The sequence below is a fragment of the Oncorhynchus tshawytscha genome, linkage group LG09, assembly GCF_018296145.1.
Source record: "Oncorhynchus tshawytscha isolate Ot180627B linkage group LG09, Otsh_v2.0, whole genome shotgun sequence".
In the NCBI taxonomy this organism is placed as follows: Eukaryota; Metazoa; Chordata; class Actinopteri; order Salmoniformes; family Salmonidae; genus Oncorhynchus; species Oncorhynchus tshawytscha.
In genome coordinates, this window is record NC_056437.1 from 79,687,178 (window position 1) to 79,703,651 (window position 16,474).

Sequence of the window (16,474 nt, forward strand, 5' to 3'; positions counted from 1 at the left end):
GCGAGGGCCTCATTCATTCGAAGAAACTGATTTGCCATTGACATTTTTGTTGCTTTGCCTGGTTAGGGGTTGGAGTGTTGGAAAGATGAAGCAGTGTTTTTGAAATTAGAATGATTGTTCAGCTCCATAATGTCTTGAGAAACAGGTTTTCTTTCTGAATGACGTTGTAACCAGTCAATGTTAAAGTGCTGCCTTTGAGGCAGCGGACATGTCTCCACTAAAGCTCTAGTTAACAGGTAATTGCCTTAGCACAAAAGCCCAGTTGTGCTCCCAATCTCCACATCTGGTTCACATTGGTGTGAGACTGATTTTAAACTGTTACGTAATCACGGATTTTTCAACTTTCACCTCAGTGTGGTCTCCCATCTGGAGAGGGCCTGTGTACGTTCCAGGCCAGACTCCACATGAAATAAAGTTCATATCATCTTCATCCATTTTCTTATTAAATTTGCCACACAAAGTTCAGATGTACATTTTGTTCACAGCACCAGTAGTCCTCACACATGTTAAGACTTAATAAATAGGTTTGGTATACAGCGCATAAACAAATTTTCTCTTGAACAGGTATCTATTTAATTTGATCAGACATGAAAGTCAGTGAGACCTAATAATTGGAAGCTATTTAACACGATGTGCCGGTACATATAGCCTGTTTAGCTTACGTCTGTCTGTCTCTCCTCAGGTGGACTACAAGGCTGACGAGTGGCTGATGAAGAACATGGACCCTCTGAACGACAACGTGGCCACGCTGCTCAACCAGTCCACTGACAAGTTTGTGTCTGAACTGTGGAAGGACGGTGAGTGTCCCATACTCTCTTCCTGTTTGGACCATGTAGTTGTCACTTTGTTTGAGTCTTGGTTGTTCAGTGACAGTATTGAAGAATCCCCTTAAAACCTGGAACTTAGGACAGTGGCTATGGAGGGAGTATTTGTATGCGCTCTCATCCATTAGACTTATTGTCTGGTTCATATTCAGCTGCTCGCTTCTCTGTGATGAGTATTGTCAGCCAAAACATTGTGCTTTTGTGAGGTAACCTGAAATATCCGCTCGTAAATCTCCTCCCGCCTTTTATTTCCCCATTTGGCACATCCACTTGTTTTAAAAAGCGATTGAGTTTCATTATGAGTCATTGGACATCTACAATGTATACAGAAACAACTAATAGAAAGGAAATGACTGAATTGCTTTGTTTTTGTGCATGGAATATTCTACTGGACCAGTAACAGCAATATGTCTCTGTCCTTTACAATGTACACAACTAATCATTGTTTGTGTGAGTGTGTATGCAGTAACATAATAAGAATAAATCTGTGTCTGCATGGATGTTTATGTAAAGCTGAGTTGTCCTTCACATCCTCCCCTCTCTCTGTTTCTGAGTTGTAGACATTCAGACCTTTCAGAGAGCCTGTTTCTATGACAAGGCCTCTGGTCTCCTTGAGCCTCCAGGTGAATGCACACGTTGCTGCAGCTCTGTAGGGCTCTTCCTGCTCGCTCACGGCTGCACTCTGCACCCTTAGATGCACCCACCGCCTCTAGGCTTTGCATGACCCGTAATGCACTGTTGCTAACCAAGACAGTACCTTTCAGCGATGCTGGTTTGTCTGGTGCCATTCTGTCTCAGTCAAATCTCAGCTCAGATTGTTTATTTGAGATACCTGCACAAGGAAGCACCAGGATTGTTATAATTTGTTTGGAAGAGCCATCATCGTAGGTAGGACCTTGAAGAATACTAGCATGGAGACATCTGCCGGTGTGGAGTAAATGTATGAGAAAAAGCCTGGACATTGCCAGGGCCATGACTGTTTAATGTTTTCAACACTCACCTGTAAACTGACGTCAGTAAGGCTTGGAGCTGACTGGAGAGTGATGGATAGAGACAGACTTCCTCCACCACCTCTTTCACAGGATATTTTAGCTACAGATCACACTGACTTTGCTGGAATTCATAATCCCTTTGGCATGGGCTAAGCCTGTTTTTTGAGGGTACATTTTTTAGCAACCTTAACCTGCATGAGGGATCACTGATCTGATTTCCATAATCTTTTATTTAAAAAGATAGATTGTGAAATGAAGCTTCGCTAAAATATCACCCTGTAGATATCGGTGAAGCTGATGTGGAATGACTGAAGGAGAAAAGATTCATCAGTCAGTGTCACTTAAACTTCTGTCACCCTTGGATATTGAAGTAAATCAGAGCAGTCACTTAGAGAGTTAAGGGGAGAATATGATTCAAAGAGTTGTAATGATTCAGCTCTGTTCCTGTTCCAATCAGTTGTCAGTCTTGACCATTGCCATATGCAATGGAAAGAAGCCTGGTTCTGGTTTTCCAAACGGATCAGGGCCCTTTTCATCTGATGACTTTATCCTTTGCACCATCTATGAAGAATGTGTATGCATATGTCCAGATCCTTTCATAATAAGGCCAATGAAGCTTACCATGCCAATGAAGCTTACCATGCCAATGAAGCTTACCATGCCAATGAAGCTTTTACCAGGCCAATGAAGCTTACCATGCCACATTTAAGGACAGCCGACTACACTGTGAAACCATGGTTTCCTAATAAGCCTCTAAAATCACATCAAAGAGGCATGATGCATCCCTGCCAAGGGAAATACTGCCTGACCCCAACAGAAGATTTCTGAAAGATATTTCAGTACAGTATATACAGTTGAAGTCGGAAGTTTACATAGCTTAGGTTGGAGTCATTACAACTCATTTTTCAACCACTCCACAAATGTCTTGTTAACAATCTATAGTTTTAGCAAGTTGGTTAGGACATCTACTTTGTGCATGACACAAGTAATTTTTCAACAATTGTTTACAGACAGATTATTTCACTTATAATTCACTGTATCATAATTCCAGTGGGTCAGAAGTTTACATACACTAAGTTGACTGTGCCTTTAAACAGCTTGGAAAATTCCAGAAAATTATGTCATTGCTTTAAAAGCTTCTGATAGGCTAATTGACATCATTACAGTCAATTGGAGGTGTACCTGTGGATGTATTTCAAGGCCTACCTTCAACCTCAGTGCCTCTTTGCTTGACCTCATGGGAAAATCAAAAGATATCAGCCAAGACATCAGAAAGAAAATTGTAGACCTCCACAAGTCTGGTTCATCTGTACAAACAATAGTATGCAGGTATAAACACCATGGGTGTCACATTCTGACCATAGTTCTGTTATTTTATTATTTGTTTTAGTATGGTCAGGGCGTGAGTTGGGGTGGGCAGTCTGTTTGTTTTTCTATGTTGGTTTTTGTGTTCGGCCTAGTATGGTTCTCAATCAGAGGCAGGTGTCGTTAGTTGTCTCTGATTGAGAATCATACTTAGGTAGCCTGGGTTTCACTTTTGGTTTGAGGGTGTTTGTTTCCGTGTGAGTGTTTCCGTGTGACACGGTACTGTTTCGGTTTTGTATATTTCACGTTTATTATTTTGTTGTGGTTTTGAATAAATCAATATGGACACTTACCACGCTGCGTTTTGGTCCGATCCTTACTTCTCCTCAGATGAAGAGGAGGAAATTTGTTACAATGGGACCACGCAGCCATCATACCGCTCAGGAAGGAGACGCGTTCTGTCTCCTAGAGATGAACGTACTTTGGTGTGAAATGTGCAAATCAATCCCAGAACAACAGCAAAGGACCTTTTGAAGATGCTAGAGGAAACCAGTACAAAAGTATTTATATCCACAGTAAAACGAGTCCTATATCAACATAATCTGAAAGGCCGCTCAGCAAGGAAGAAGCCACTGCTCCAAAACCGTATATGGGGACAAAGATCGCACTTTTTGGAGAAATGTCCTCTGGAAAAAGGGGGAGGCTTGCAAGCCGAAGAACACCATCCCAACTGTGAAGCACGGGGGTGGCAGCATCATGTTGTGGGGGTGCTTTGCTGCAGGAGTGACTGGTGCACTTCACAAAATAGATGGCATCACGAGGAAGGAAATTTATGTGGATATATTGAAGCAACATCTCAAGACATCAGTCAGGAAGTTACAAATTGGTTGCAAATGGGTCTTCCAAATGGACAATGACCCCAAGCATACTTCCAAAGGTGGCAAAATGGCTTAGGGACAACAAAGTCAAGGTATTGGAGTGGCCATCACAAAGCCCTGACTTCAATCCCATTTGAAAATTTGTGGGCAGAACTGAAAAAATGTGTGCGAGCAAGGAGGTCTACAAAACTGACTCAGTTACACCAGCTCTGTCAGGAGGAATGGGCCAAAATTCACCCAACTTATTGTGGGAAGCTTGTGGAAGGCTACACGAAACGTTTGATCCAAGTTAAACAATTTAAAGGCAATTTTTTCCCCAGTAATCTACACACAATAACCCATAATGACAAAGCAAAAACAGTTTTTTTTAATGTTTATTAAAAATTGAAAACAGAAATGCCTTTTTTGTTTTTTGTGTGTATATTTTATATAATTTATTTATTTAAATTTTACCCCTTTTTTCTCCCCAATTTCGTGGTATCCAATTGTTAGTAGCTACTATCTTGTCTCATCGCTACAATTCCCGTACGGGCTCGGGAGAGACAAAGGTTGAAAGTCTATGCGTCCTCCGATACACAACCCAACCAAGCCGCACTGCTTCTTAACACAGCGCGGATCCAACCCGGAAGCCAGCCGCACCAATGTGGCGGAGGAAACACTGTGCACCTGGCAACTTTGGGTAGCGTGCACTGCGCCCGGCCTGCCACAGGAGTCGCTGGTGCGCGATGAGACAAGGATATCCCTACCGGCCAAACCCTCCCTAACCTGGATGACGCTAGGCCGATTGTGCGTCGCCCACGGACCTCCCGGTCGCAGCCGGTTGCGACAGAGCCTGGGTGCAAACCCAGAGTCTCTGGTGGCACAGCTGGCACTGCAGTACAGCGCCCTTAACCACTGCGCCACCCGGGAGGCCCAGAAATACCTTTTTTACATAAGTATTCAGACCCTTTGCTATGAGAAATTGAGCTCAGTGCATCCTGTTTCCATTGATTATCTTTGAGATGTTTCTACAACTTGATTTGAGTCCACCTGTGGTAAATTCAATTGATTGGACATGATTTGAAAAGGCACACACCAGTATATATAAGGTCCCACAAATGACAGTGCATCTCAGAGCAAAAACCAAGTCATGAGGTCGGAGGAATTATATGTAGAGCTCCGAGACAGGATTGTGTCGAGACACAGATCTGGTGAAGGGTACCAAAACATTCTGCAGCATTGAAGGTCCCCAGGAAGACAGTGGTCTCCATCATTCTTAAATTGAAGATGTTTGGAACAACCAAGATTCTTCCTAGAGCTGGCTGCCCGGCCAAACTGAGCAATCGGTGGGAGAGCGCCTTGGTCAGGGAGGTGACCAAGAAGCCAATGGTCACTCTGACCGAGTACCTCTGTGGATATGAGAGAGCCTTCCAGAAGGACAGTCATATCTGCAGCACTCCACCACTCAGGCCTTTATGGTAGAGTGGTCAGATGGAAGCCACTCCTCAGTAAAAGGCACAAGACTGGCCACTTGAATTTTGCCAAAAGCCACCTAAAGACTCTCAGACCATGAGAAACAAGATTCTCTAGTCTGATGTAACCAAGATTAATCTCTTTGACCTGAATGCCATGCGTCACATCTGGAGGAAACCTGGCAACATCCCTACGGTGAAGCATGGCGGTGGCAACGTCGTGCTGTGTGGATGTACAGAGAGATCCTGAATGAAAACCTGCTCCAGAGTGTTCAGAACTTCAGACTGAGGCAACGGTTCACCTTCTAACAGGACAATGACCCTAAGCACACAGCCAAGACCACGCAGGAGTGGCTTGGCGACAGGTCTCTGAATGCCCTTGAGTGGCCCAGCCAGAGTCCGGACTTGAACCAGATCTAACATCTCTGGAGAGACCTGAAAATAGCTGTGCAACGACACCCACCATCCAACCTGACAGAGCTTGAGAGGATCTGCAGAGAAGAATGTGAGAAAGTCCCCAAATACAGGTGTGCCAAGCTTGTAGCGTCATACCCAAGAAGACTCAATACTGTAATTGCTGCCAAAGGTGCTTCAACAAAGTACTGGGTAAAGGGTCTGAATACTTATGTAAATGTAATATTTCCGTTTTTTTATTTTTTTTATGAATTAGCAAACATTTTTTAAAAACCTGTTTTTGCTTTGTTATTATGGGGTATTGTGTAGATTGATGAGGGGGAAAAAAACTTTGTAATACATTTTCGAATAAGGCTGTAAAGTCAAGGGGTCTGAATACTTTCCAAAGGCACTATATTAGTAATAGTCTGAGGAATGCCTTTTTTAGCCCGGAGGTTGTTTTGTCTGTCCTAAATGGAGACAGCCAGCTGGTCTCTAAAGGAAGGTGAGCTGCCACACACCACATTGTATAATAACGTCTCTTCCCTTCCGTTCTCCTTGATCTCTGCAAAGAACATTGCCACATATATTGATGCTATCTGAATATGCAAACAAGATGGTATTGTTGATATTATTTCTCTGTATTCCATGGCAAGAACAACCACTGATCTAGCTAGTCTAATTACGTTCAAATAAAACCAATTGACTGCAGTTTATGTAACGGTGGGGGTGGAAAGGTCAAATAAAATGGCTGTGCTGTTCTTGGAAAAACAGCTGTATTATGAACATGTTTTGAGTTAAGTTTGATTAGGTTTTGCAATAGCTTGGTTCAGTATTGTTTCCTTTGTCTGCTTTTAATGAACTTGTAGTCATGCTAGGGCCAACCGCCCATCCCACCCACTCTGGCTGTCCGTCATGTTGTTTACATGTTGTTGCGCTTAGAAGCCCTCATCTGTCCTGGTCATGCCTCTAGTCCTTTGCGGCTTGATTATACAGTACATATGTTTAGTTCACGCACCAGTCACCCCTCTACCAGCGTCTACCCATCTAACTCTGCCCTTGTCTCATCTCCCTCTTTCTTCTGTCAGTGGACCGTATCGTGGGTCTGGACCAGGTAGCAGGGATGAACGAGACGGCCTTCGGCGCAGCCTATAAGACCAAGAAGGGCATGTTCCGTACGGTGGGCCAACTCTACAAGGAGTCTCTCACCAAGCTCATGGCCACGCTGAGGAACACCAACCCCAACTTTGTCCGCTGCATCATCCCCAACCACGAGAAGAGGGTGAGCAATGAACAGCATCCCACTGACCACCAGTCCCTCCCCCCTCTGCCCACTGCAGCCCAGACTACAGCCCCCACACCACCCACCAGAGCCACTGTAGCCCAGACTACAGCCCCCACACCACCCACCAGAACCCCTGTAGCCCAGACTACAACCCCCACACCACCCACCAGAACCACTGTAGCCCAGACTACAGCCCCCACACCACCCACTAGAACCACTGTAGCCCAGACTACAGCCCCCACACCACCCACTAGAACCACTGTAGCCCAGACTACAGCCCCCACACCACCCACCAGAACCACTGTAGCCCAGACTACAGCCCCCACACCACCCACCAGAACCCCTGTAGCCCAGACTACAACCCCCACACCACCCACCAGAACCACTGTAGCCCAGACTACAGCCCCCACACCACCCACCAGAACCACTGTAGCCCAGACTACAGCCCCCACACCACCCACCAGAACCCCTGTAGCCCAGACTACAACCCCTCCACAACCATCCACCAGAACCCCTGTAGCCCAGACTACAACCCCCACACCACCCACCAGAACCCCTGTAGCCCAGACTACAACCCCCACACCACCCACCAGAACCACTGTAGCCCAGCCTACAACCACCACAATACCCACCAGAACCCTTGTAGCCCAGACTACAGCCCCTCCACCACCCACCAGAACCCCTGTAGCCCAGACTACAGCCCCCACACCACCCACCAGAACGCCTGTAGCCCAGACTACAGCCCCCACACCACCCACCAGAACCCCTGTAGCCCAGACTACAGCCCCACACCACCCACCAGAACCCCTGTAGCCCAGACTACAACCCCACCACCACCCACCAGAACCCCTGTAGCCCAGACTACAGCCCCCACACCACCCACCAGAACCCCTGTAGTCCAAACTACAGCCCCCACACCACCCACCAGAACCCCTGTAGCCCAAACTACAACCCCACCACCACCCACCAGAACCCCTGTAGCCCAGACTACAGCCCCCCCCACCCACCAGAACCCAGCCCAGAACCAGAACCACTGTAGCCCAGACTACAGACCCCACACCACCCACCAGAACCACTGTAGCCCAGACTACAGCCCCACACCACCCACCAGAACTAACCCAGACTACAACCCCACACCACAGACCCTACAGCCCCCACCACCCACCAGAACCACTGTAGCCCAGACTACAGCCCCCACACCACCCACCAGAACCCCTGTAGCCCAGACTACAACCCCCACACCACCCACCAGAACCACTGTGCCCAGACTACAGAACCACCCCCAGACTACAACCCCACACCACCCACCAGAACCCTGTAGCCCAGACTACAACACCCCCACACCACAGCCCACCAGAACCACTGTTGCCCAGACTACAACCACTCTACAACCACCCACCAGAACCACTGTAGCCCAGACTACAGCCCCCACACCACCCACCAGAACCACTGTAGCCCAGACTACAACCCCTCCACCACCCACCAGAACCCCTGTAGCCCAGACTACAGCCCCCACACCACCCACCAGAACCCCTGTAGCCTAGACTACAGCCCCCACACCACCCACCAGAACCACTGTAGCCCAGACTACAACCCCTCCACCACCCACCAGAACCCCTGTAGCCCAGACTACAACCCCCACACCACCCACCAGAACCACTGTAGCCCAGACTACAGCCCCCACACCACCCACCAGAAACCCTGGAGACACACTCTGCTACCAGGCCTCAGTGGGCTCTCTGCCTCCATAAACAACAGCTCAGATGGAAGGCTGGAAATGAAACAATAGCAGAGTGGGGAGTTATGGGCTATGTGGGCCTGTTAAGTGTTCCCTAATGTATTCCAGGGGATTTAGACTAGACACGCTTGTTTCTGCAGCGCAACCACAAATGACTGTCATAAATGGATGGTATGGATGGAGAAGAGGATATAAACACTGGTTGTTTTGGTGTGAATGTGTTCAAGTAGTTAGTCTAGTCCCTATGCAATCCTAATTGTAGAATGGCATTTTGCATAATATTTCACAAATATATTTGAAGTAACATTGTTTCCCTATAAAACATTTTCTGGGTGAAATTTTCAAAGCTAAATGAACAGTAACAGCATTTAGTTGCTCTTAGTTTAGAATAATCTTCTTTGCATGAAGTTTGGTACTGTACTGTATCTCTCCCTGACCTCTCACTTCAATGCCCCTCCCTCCCAAAAGGCTGGTAAGCTAGACCCCCACCTGGTTCTGGACCAGCTGAGGTGTAATGGTGTTCTGGAGGGGATCCGTATCTGCAGACAGGGCTTCCCCAACCGTATCGTCTTCCAGGAGTTCAGACAGAGGTACTGTACTCACTGTACACGTACCTCATACGGACTATTTCTGTATTTCAACCCAATTGCTGAGTTCCTGTGTTTACTTTAGAGAGAGAGATTATACAGGACAAAGTGGCATTGGTTTCCCATTGCCCTGGGTGTTGTGCTTTGATTATCTCATGCAGCTGTTCTATTTCTGAACAGTGAGGCTTCTGTAAGATCCGAGGCCTCTCACGTCTCTCCTCACACCCTGGTCTTAGTCAACATTGAGGTGTGGTGTAATGACCCAGGGCCTTTACACATTCATGTCCACTCTGTTGCCAGGTATGAGATCCTCACCCCCAACGCCATCCCCAAGGGCTTCATGGATGGCAAGCAAGCCTGTGAGAGAATGGTGAGGATTTGTGTGTCACTATTTTACTGTGTTTAGCACATTGAATACTTGGGAGAGGCTCTTTGTCCTTTTACAAGCTAGAGCACGGTAAGCAGGTTAAATGTATATCGACTTCATAAACACCCATGACATGATTCTTCCTTATTATTTATAGGGCATCGCTTAAATGACACTGTTTATTATGATTTGGCCATCCTTCCCTGGATTTAAATCTATGACCCATTTTCATCCAGATCCGAGCCTTGGAGTTGGATCCTAACCTGTTCAGGATTGGGCAGAGTAAGATCTTCTTCAGGGCTGGAGTCTTGGCCCACCTGGAGGAGGAGAGAGACCTGAAGATCACTGACATCATCATCTACTTCCAGTCTGTCTGCCGGGGATACCTGGCCCGCAAGTGAGTTCTATATATGCAATGGCCTTACCTTTCCTCAATTCCTTCCTTTTCGTGACCACTAGAACACTTCTTAGGACAGAAAGATGCCACAGATATATGTTTCCTTTGACCTTCTTGGTCAGTATGTCTGACCACGTCTCCCCCTCTCTCTCCTGACAGGGCGTTTGTTAAGAAGCAGCAGCAACTGAATTGTCTGAAGGTGCTTCAGAGGAACTGTTCTGCCTACCTGAAGCTGAAGCATTGGCAGTGGTGGAGACTCTTTACCAAGGTGGGCATGTCTCCATTACAGTACACTATATCTACTGTATATGACTAATCTGTCTTTGTAACACCAGCATTGTTACGTCTCTCTATAGAGCTATATGATAAGGCTCCTAGTCATCTACGTTTGAACAGTGGCTGACCCCAGGTCTGTGTTCTGTCCCCCAGGTGAAGCCCCTGCTGCAGGTGACCAGGCAGGAGGAGGAGATGCAGGCCAAGGACGATGAGCTTGTCAAGGTGAAGGAGAAGCAGACCAAGGTGGAGGGAGAACTGGTGGAGATGGAGAGAAAGCACTCACAGGTCAGTGTCCAGTCCACACCAACTACAGTGGACTACACTCTTAGAAAAAAAGGTGCTATCTAGAATGTAAAATTGTTATTTGGCTGTTCCCATAGGAGAACCCTTTGAATAACCCTTTTTGGTTCCAGGTAAAAACCGTTTGAGTTCCATGTAGAACACTTTCCACAGAGGGTTCTACCTGGAACCCAAAAGAGTTCTACCTGGAACCAAAAAGGGTTCTACCTGAAACCCAAAAGGGTTATCCTATGTGGACAGCCAAAGAACCCTTTTGGAACACGTTTTTCTAAGAGTGTAGACCCTAAGGATCATCCCTTTATGATCTTCAATTCCGCATTGTACCATTCAGTCCATTATGCCCATGTTTGCATTGTGTAGCTGATTGAGGAGAAGAACATCCTAGCGGAGCAGCTGCAGGCCGAGACGGAGCTGTTTGCCGAGGCTGAGGAGATGAGAGCTCGTCTGGCCGCTAAGAAGCAGGAGCTGGAGGAGATCCTTCATGACCTGGAGTCTAGAGTGGAGGAGGAGGAGGAGAGGACCCAGGGCCTGCAAAGTGAGAAGAAGAAGATGCAGTCTCACATCCAGGTACTGATGAGACATGGAGACTGCAGAGTGGAAGCTTGAGAAGATTGAACATGGAAGTGGTTGCATGCATTTTATGACAGAAAATATATTTTTTGTGGACCCAAAACATTTCTACCAGTTACCTTCTTAATAAATGCTGTGATTTTTATTTATTTCAGGACCTGGAGGAGCAGTTGGATGAGGAGGAAGCTGCCAGGCAGAAGCTGCAGCTGGAGAAGGTGACAGCTGAGGCCAAGATGAAGAAATTTGAGGAGGACATCTTGCTCCTGGAGGACCAGAACTCAAAGTTCCTGAAGGTGAGTGGAGATGAAAGGCAGTCTAGGGTTGAGAAATATTGGACCTTACTAACATTATGCTGCTGGACTTTACTATCATTATAAACAACCTGACTCCTCTTTCCTCCTTCAGGAGAAGAAGCTCCTGGATGACCGTGTCAATGAGATGATGTCCCAGCTGACTGAGGAGGAGGAGAAGGCCAAGAACCTGGGCAAGACAAAGAACAAGCAGGAGGTGATGATGGTGGACCTGGAAGGTAGGTGTCCTCTTACCTACAAGGTCTCACTAGTTATAGGTAGTGAGTCCAGACACTTTAACACCATCTGTTTCCTTCCCTTCAGAGCGTTTGAAGAAGGAGGAGAAGACTCGTCAGGAGCTGGAGAAGGCCAAGAGGAAGCTGGATGGAGAGACCACAGACCTGCAGGACCAGATAGCTGAGCTGCAGGTCCAGATAGAGGAGCTCAAGGTGCAGCTGGCTAAGAAGGAGGAGGAGCTGCAGGCTATTCAGGCCAGGTGAGACAGACTGACGGACAGACGGTGAGACACACACACAGGCCAGGTGAAACGGACGGGTGGACGGACGGAGGGAGGGAGGGCCCAAAGCTGGATGGAAGCCACCTGGAGATATAGTTCAGATGTATTTTGCCATTGGAAGGTGTTTGACTGCGAGGAAGTCTGATTCTCTGACTGAAGTAATCATCACATAGCTGAATAGCGCCGTCATCAAATTCCCTCCTATTTTAATTGTCTCAACACCTGTCTTTTATATGCCATATTTAACAATGGTAGGTCTACAGTTGGCCAGACTTGCACCAGTAATCTTGTAATCTGACTATTAAAACCCTATGAGCATTTACCATTTTTATGCCCTCGTCATGATACGGTGCTGACCAGACCACCCAGCAGCTATTTATTCAGCAGATCTCACTGGGTTGGAATGTGTAAATGTTGGCCCCATGTCTAGTCTGTGTCTGTCTCTGCTCTTTCAGGACCAACTCACATACTCAATGGTAGTGACAAACAAGGTATCTGTGTTTATTTCAGGATATATTGTCTGATACTGCCAACCAGTGGAAAATACATGCATAGCAACTTAGTTCAACTCTCCAACCATAGGCCTGACTATTTGGGGTCCTTTGTACTTGTACAACAATGTTGTATTTTGCATCCTAATAAGAATTTAAAATGTGTGTGTCAGGGGAGATGAGGAGGTGACCCAGAAGAACAACGCCCTGAAGCAGGTACGTGAGCTACAGGCCCAGTTGGCAGAGCTGCAGGAAGACCTGGAATCAGAAAAGGTCTCCAGGAACAAGGCTGAGAAGCTCAAGAGAGATCTGAGTGAGGAGCTGGAGGCCTTAAAGACTGAGCTAGAGGACACCCTGGACACCACCGCAGCCCAGCAGGAGCTCAGGACCAAGCGTGAGCAGGAGGTGACGGAGCTGAAGAAGGCCATCGACGAGGAGACCAAGAACCACGAGGCTCAGATCCAGGAGATGAGACAGAGACACTCCACGGCCCTGGAGGAGGTGTCTGAGCAGCTAGAGCAGGCCAAAAGGGTAGGTGGCTTCACAACAACCGCATGGTCATGTTTAGTCAGATAAAACTTGGATGAGGTAGTGGAGGTAGTACTTCCTCTGTTTTAAATGTTTTGTGTTGTCTGAGCATGATTCCTATTGTAATATCTCTTGGTCTGTGTCCAGTTCAAGGTCAACCTGGAGAAGAACAAGCAGAGCACAGAGAGTGCCAACAAGGTGCTGGTCAGTGAGGTAAAGGGGCTGCAGCAGGCCAAGACGGAGTCAGAACACAAGAAGAAGAAGCTGGAGGCCCAGCTCCAGGAGGTCATGGCCCGGGTCACAGAGGGAGAGAAGGGCAAGGGAGAGCTGGCCGACCGCTCCCACAGACTACAGGTGAGAGAGGGCCATTTGCAGCACACACACACGTTAACCTCTGCTGGTGATGATCTCTCAACTGGGCTGTTTGCTGTGTGTGCAGACGGAGCTGGATAGTGTGTCTGCTCTGCTGGAAGATGCAGAGAGGAAGGGAATCAAGCTGGTTAAAGACACTACTGTCCTGGAGAGTGCTATGCAGGACACACAGGTGAGCTAGACTGGACAACCTCTCATCGGAGAAGAACACATTATGTGTATCTTAAAGGCCCAGTGCAGACCAAATGTAGTTTTCCTGTCTTTTATATCATATTGTTCATCAACAGCTGATGAAACTAACACTGAACAAATTTGATCAGTGTTATTTCCTGATAATTGCATAAATTGTATTTTCAACCAGCAAGTCCTTCTAATCAGCAGGTTTGCATGCGTGGGAGTTTCGGCTTTCCATGGTGACATCGCCATGCGGTAAACTGATTTAATAGACCAATCGCAAAGAGAGATCCAAACCGATTTGCTAATAGCAGCTAGTTTTCAGTTTCCCCCTCCCCACTCCCAGACAGTCCTAGCAAAACTGTTGCTTGAAAAATAGTTTTTTGCTACATTACATTAAGAGGACGTGGCATTCTGTTTCCATGTCAATGTCTCATCTTTGGGATATGGGATTCTGTCTGTCTGTCTCTGTCTCTGTCTCTCTGTGTAGGAGCTTCTCCAGGAAGAGACGCGTCAGAAGCTGAACATGAGCAGTCGTATCCGCCAGCTGGAGGAGGAGAAGAGCACCCTGCAGGAGCAGCAGGAGGAGGACGAGGTGGCGCGCAGAAACCTGGAGAAACAGCTGTGCACACTGCAGGCCCAGGTCCGCACAGCGCCTTACAGCTTAATTGTATCTATTCAAATAATATTACACATTAACTGCAACACAGATGATATCACCTTAACAAGCTACCAGCTACTGTAGCCATCCTTCAGTGAGCATCATATCATTATAAACTTTATGTATGTGTAGCTGGTTGAGACCAAGAAGAAGCTGGAGGATGACGTGGGGATGGTGGAGGGTCTGGAGGAGGTGAAGAGGAAGCTGCAGAAGGACATGGAGCTGGCCACCCTGAGGCTGGAGGAGAAGGGCATTGCCTTTGAGAAGATGGAGAAGACCAAGACCCGCCTGCAGCAGGAGCTGGACGACCTCATGGTGGATCTGGACCACCAGAGAACCATCGTCTCCAACCTGGAGAAGAAGCAGAAGAAGTTTGACCAGGTTTGACTGATCACTCTAAGCCATCCATAATGGTAGCTAAATTGGCTTGGTCTTAGAGCACAGTATGGAATGGCATTGTGTAGATAGATGGTGGACATTGTCCCTCTGTAAGTCAGTTTTTACCCTGTGTTGTAGCTGCTGGCTGAGGAGAAGAACATCTCTGCACGCTACGCTGAGGAGAAGGACAGGGCTGAGGCGGAGGCCAGGGAGAAGGAGACCAAGTCCCTGTCTCTGGCCCGGGCTCTTGATGAGGCTCTGGAGGCCAAGGAGGAGTTTGAGAGACTCAACAAGCAGCTGAGGAGTGAGATGGAGGACCTGATGAGCTCCAAGGACGACGTGGGCAAGAACGTGAGTGTTGCACTGAATACCTGTGTTTTGTTCAGCTGAGGGCAGAATGGTTTGCAACTGTTGTTTTCAGATGGACTGCTCTGCATCCTACAGAAATAAACTAGGTTAAACCTAAACTTTAAAAGCTAGTTCATTCCAAATATCATCACCTCAAAGTATCTTCTCTACCACTGTCCAGGTCCATGACTTGGAGAAGTCCAAGAGGACTCTGGATCAGCAGCTGGAGGAGATGAGGACTCAGCTGGAGGAGCTGGAGGACGAGCTGCAGGCCACGGAGGACGCCAAGCTGCGTCTGGAGGTCAACATGCAGGCCATGAAGGCCCAGTACGAGAGAGACCTGCAGGGGCGAGACGACCAGAACGACGAGAAGAAAAGGGCGCTTGTCAAACAGGTGCAAAGAGGACACATTACTTCCATACAAACAAGAATTGTGCGAAAAAATTCCAGGAACAATATGTTGTCATACTCTCAGAGAATGTAGACCACCCCCTTCCCCTCCTCTGACCTGGTCTGTCCTGGTCTCCTCAGGTGCGTGAGATGGAGGCAGAGCTGGAGGATGAGCGGAAGCAGAGAGCCTTGGCCGTGGCTGCTAAGAAGAAGCTGGAAATGGACCTGATGGACATGGTGGGACAGATAGAGGGCGCCAACAAGGCCCGTGACGAAGCCATCAAGCAGCTACGCAAATTGCAGGTAATAAACTCACACCGTCTGTAGAACAGACAAGACAAATAAAAAAATATACAATTTATTATTTTGGTCAATAATGGGATTCGATCTATCTCCACTTTCTCCCTCAGTCCCAGATGAAAGACTACCAGAGGGAGTTGGAGGATGCCCGGGCCTCTCGGGACGAAATATTCTCCCAATCCAAGGAGAACGAGAAGAAGCTGAAGAGCCTGGAGGCCGAGGTTCTCCAGCTGCATGAGGTACAGTGGGCTGTAGTATTGCTCCTGTCACAACTCTGTGTTTTGGTCTGCTGTTTCCTGTAGTCTAGACTGGCCCATCTTACTGTGAGAAATGGTGACCTGTGTTTGACCTCTGTGTGACCTCTGCCCTGTAGGACCTGGCGGCGTCAGAGAGGGCGCGGCGCCACGCAGAGCAGGAACGGGATGAGCTAGCGGACGAGATCTCCAACAGCACCTCGGGCAAGTCTGCCTTGATGGATGAGAAAAGGAGGCTGGAGGCTCGCATTGCTCAGCTGGAGGAGGAACTAGAGGAGGAACAGGGCAACATGGAGCTGCTCAATGACCGCTTCCGCAAGACCACCATGCAGGTATGACCCAGGAGGAAACCTTTTCAGGTTGCAGACTTGATCATTGTAATCATATTACCCTTGTTCCTCTGACTTT

The 16,474-nt window shown here is 47.6% G+C and overlaps 1 protein-coding gene across 2 annotated transcripts in view; it reads left to right on the forward strand.

Annotated features, from left to right (window-relative positions):
* LOC112258842 (myosin-10) overlaps positions 1-16,417 on the forward strand; it is a 59,034-nt gene extending 42,617 nt beyond the window's left edge. For both annotated transcript variants that reach the window (XM_042327590.1, XM_042327591.1), the window contains 21 exons: positions 683-797; positions 6,932-7,125; positions 9,335-9,456; positions 9,754-9,823; positions 10,057-10,217; positions 10,377-10,485; positions 10,647-10,778; positions 11,154-11,360; positions 11,519-11,656; positions 11,769-11,892; positions 11,978-12,149; positions 12,835-13,192; positions 13,337-13,543; positions 13,629-13,733; positions 14,226-14,378; positions 14,529-14,777; positions 14,913-15,125; positions 15,304-15,516; positions 15,654-15,815; positions 15,923-16,051; positions 16,186-16,417. In XM_042327590.1, the coding sequence (XP_042183524.1) occupies positions 683-797; positions 6,932-7,125; positions 9,335-9,456; positions 9,754-9,823; positions 10,057-10,217; positions 10,377-10,485; positions 10,647-10,778; positions 11,154-11,360; positions 11,519-11,656; positions 11,769-11,892; positions 11,978-12,149; positions 12,835-13,192; positions 13,337-13,543; positions 13,629-13,733; positions 14,226-14,378; positions 14,529-14,777; positions 14,913-15,125; positions 15,304-15,516; positions 15,654-15,815; positions 15,923-16,051; positions 16,186-16,404 (3,552 nt within the window). In that variant the 3' untranslated portion in view covers positions 16,405-16,417. The remainder of the gene's footprint in view (positions 1-682; positions 798-6,931; positions 7,126-9,334; positions 9,457-9,753; positions 9,824-10,056; positions 10,218-10,376; positions 10,486-10,646; positions 10,779-11,153; positions 11,361-11,518; positions 11,657-11,768; positions 11,893-11,977; positions 12,150-12,834; positions 13,193-13,336; positions 13,544-13,628; positions 13,734-14,225; positions 14,379-14,528; positions 14,778-14,912; positions 15,126-15,303; positions 15,517-15,653; positions 15,816-15,922; positions 16,052-16,185) is intronic.
* The last annotated feature ends 57 nt before the right edge of the window (positions 16,418-16,474 follow it).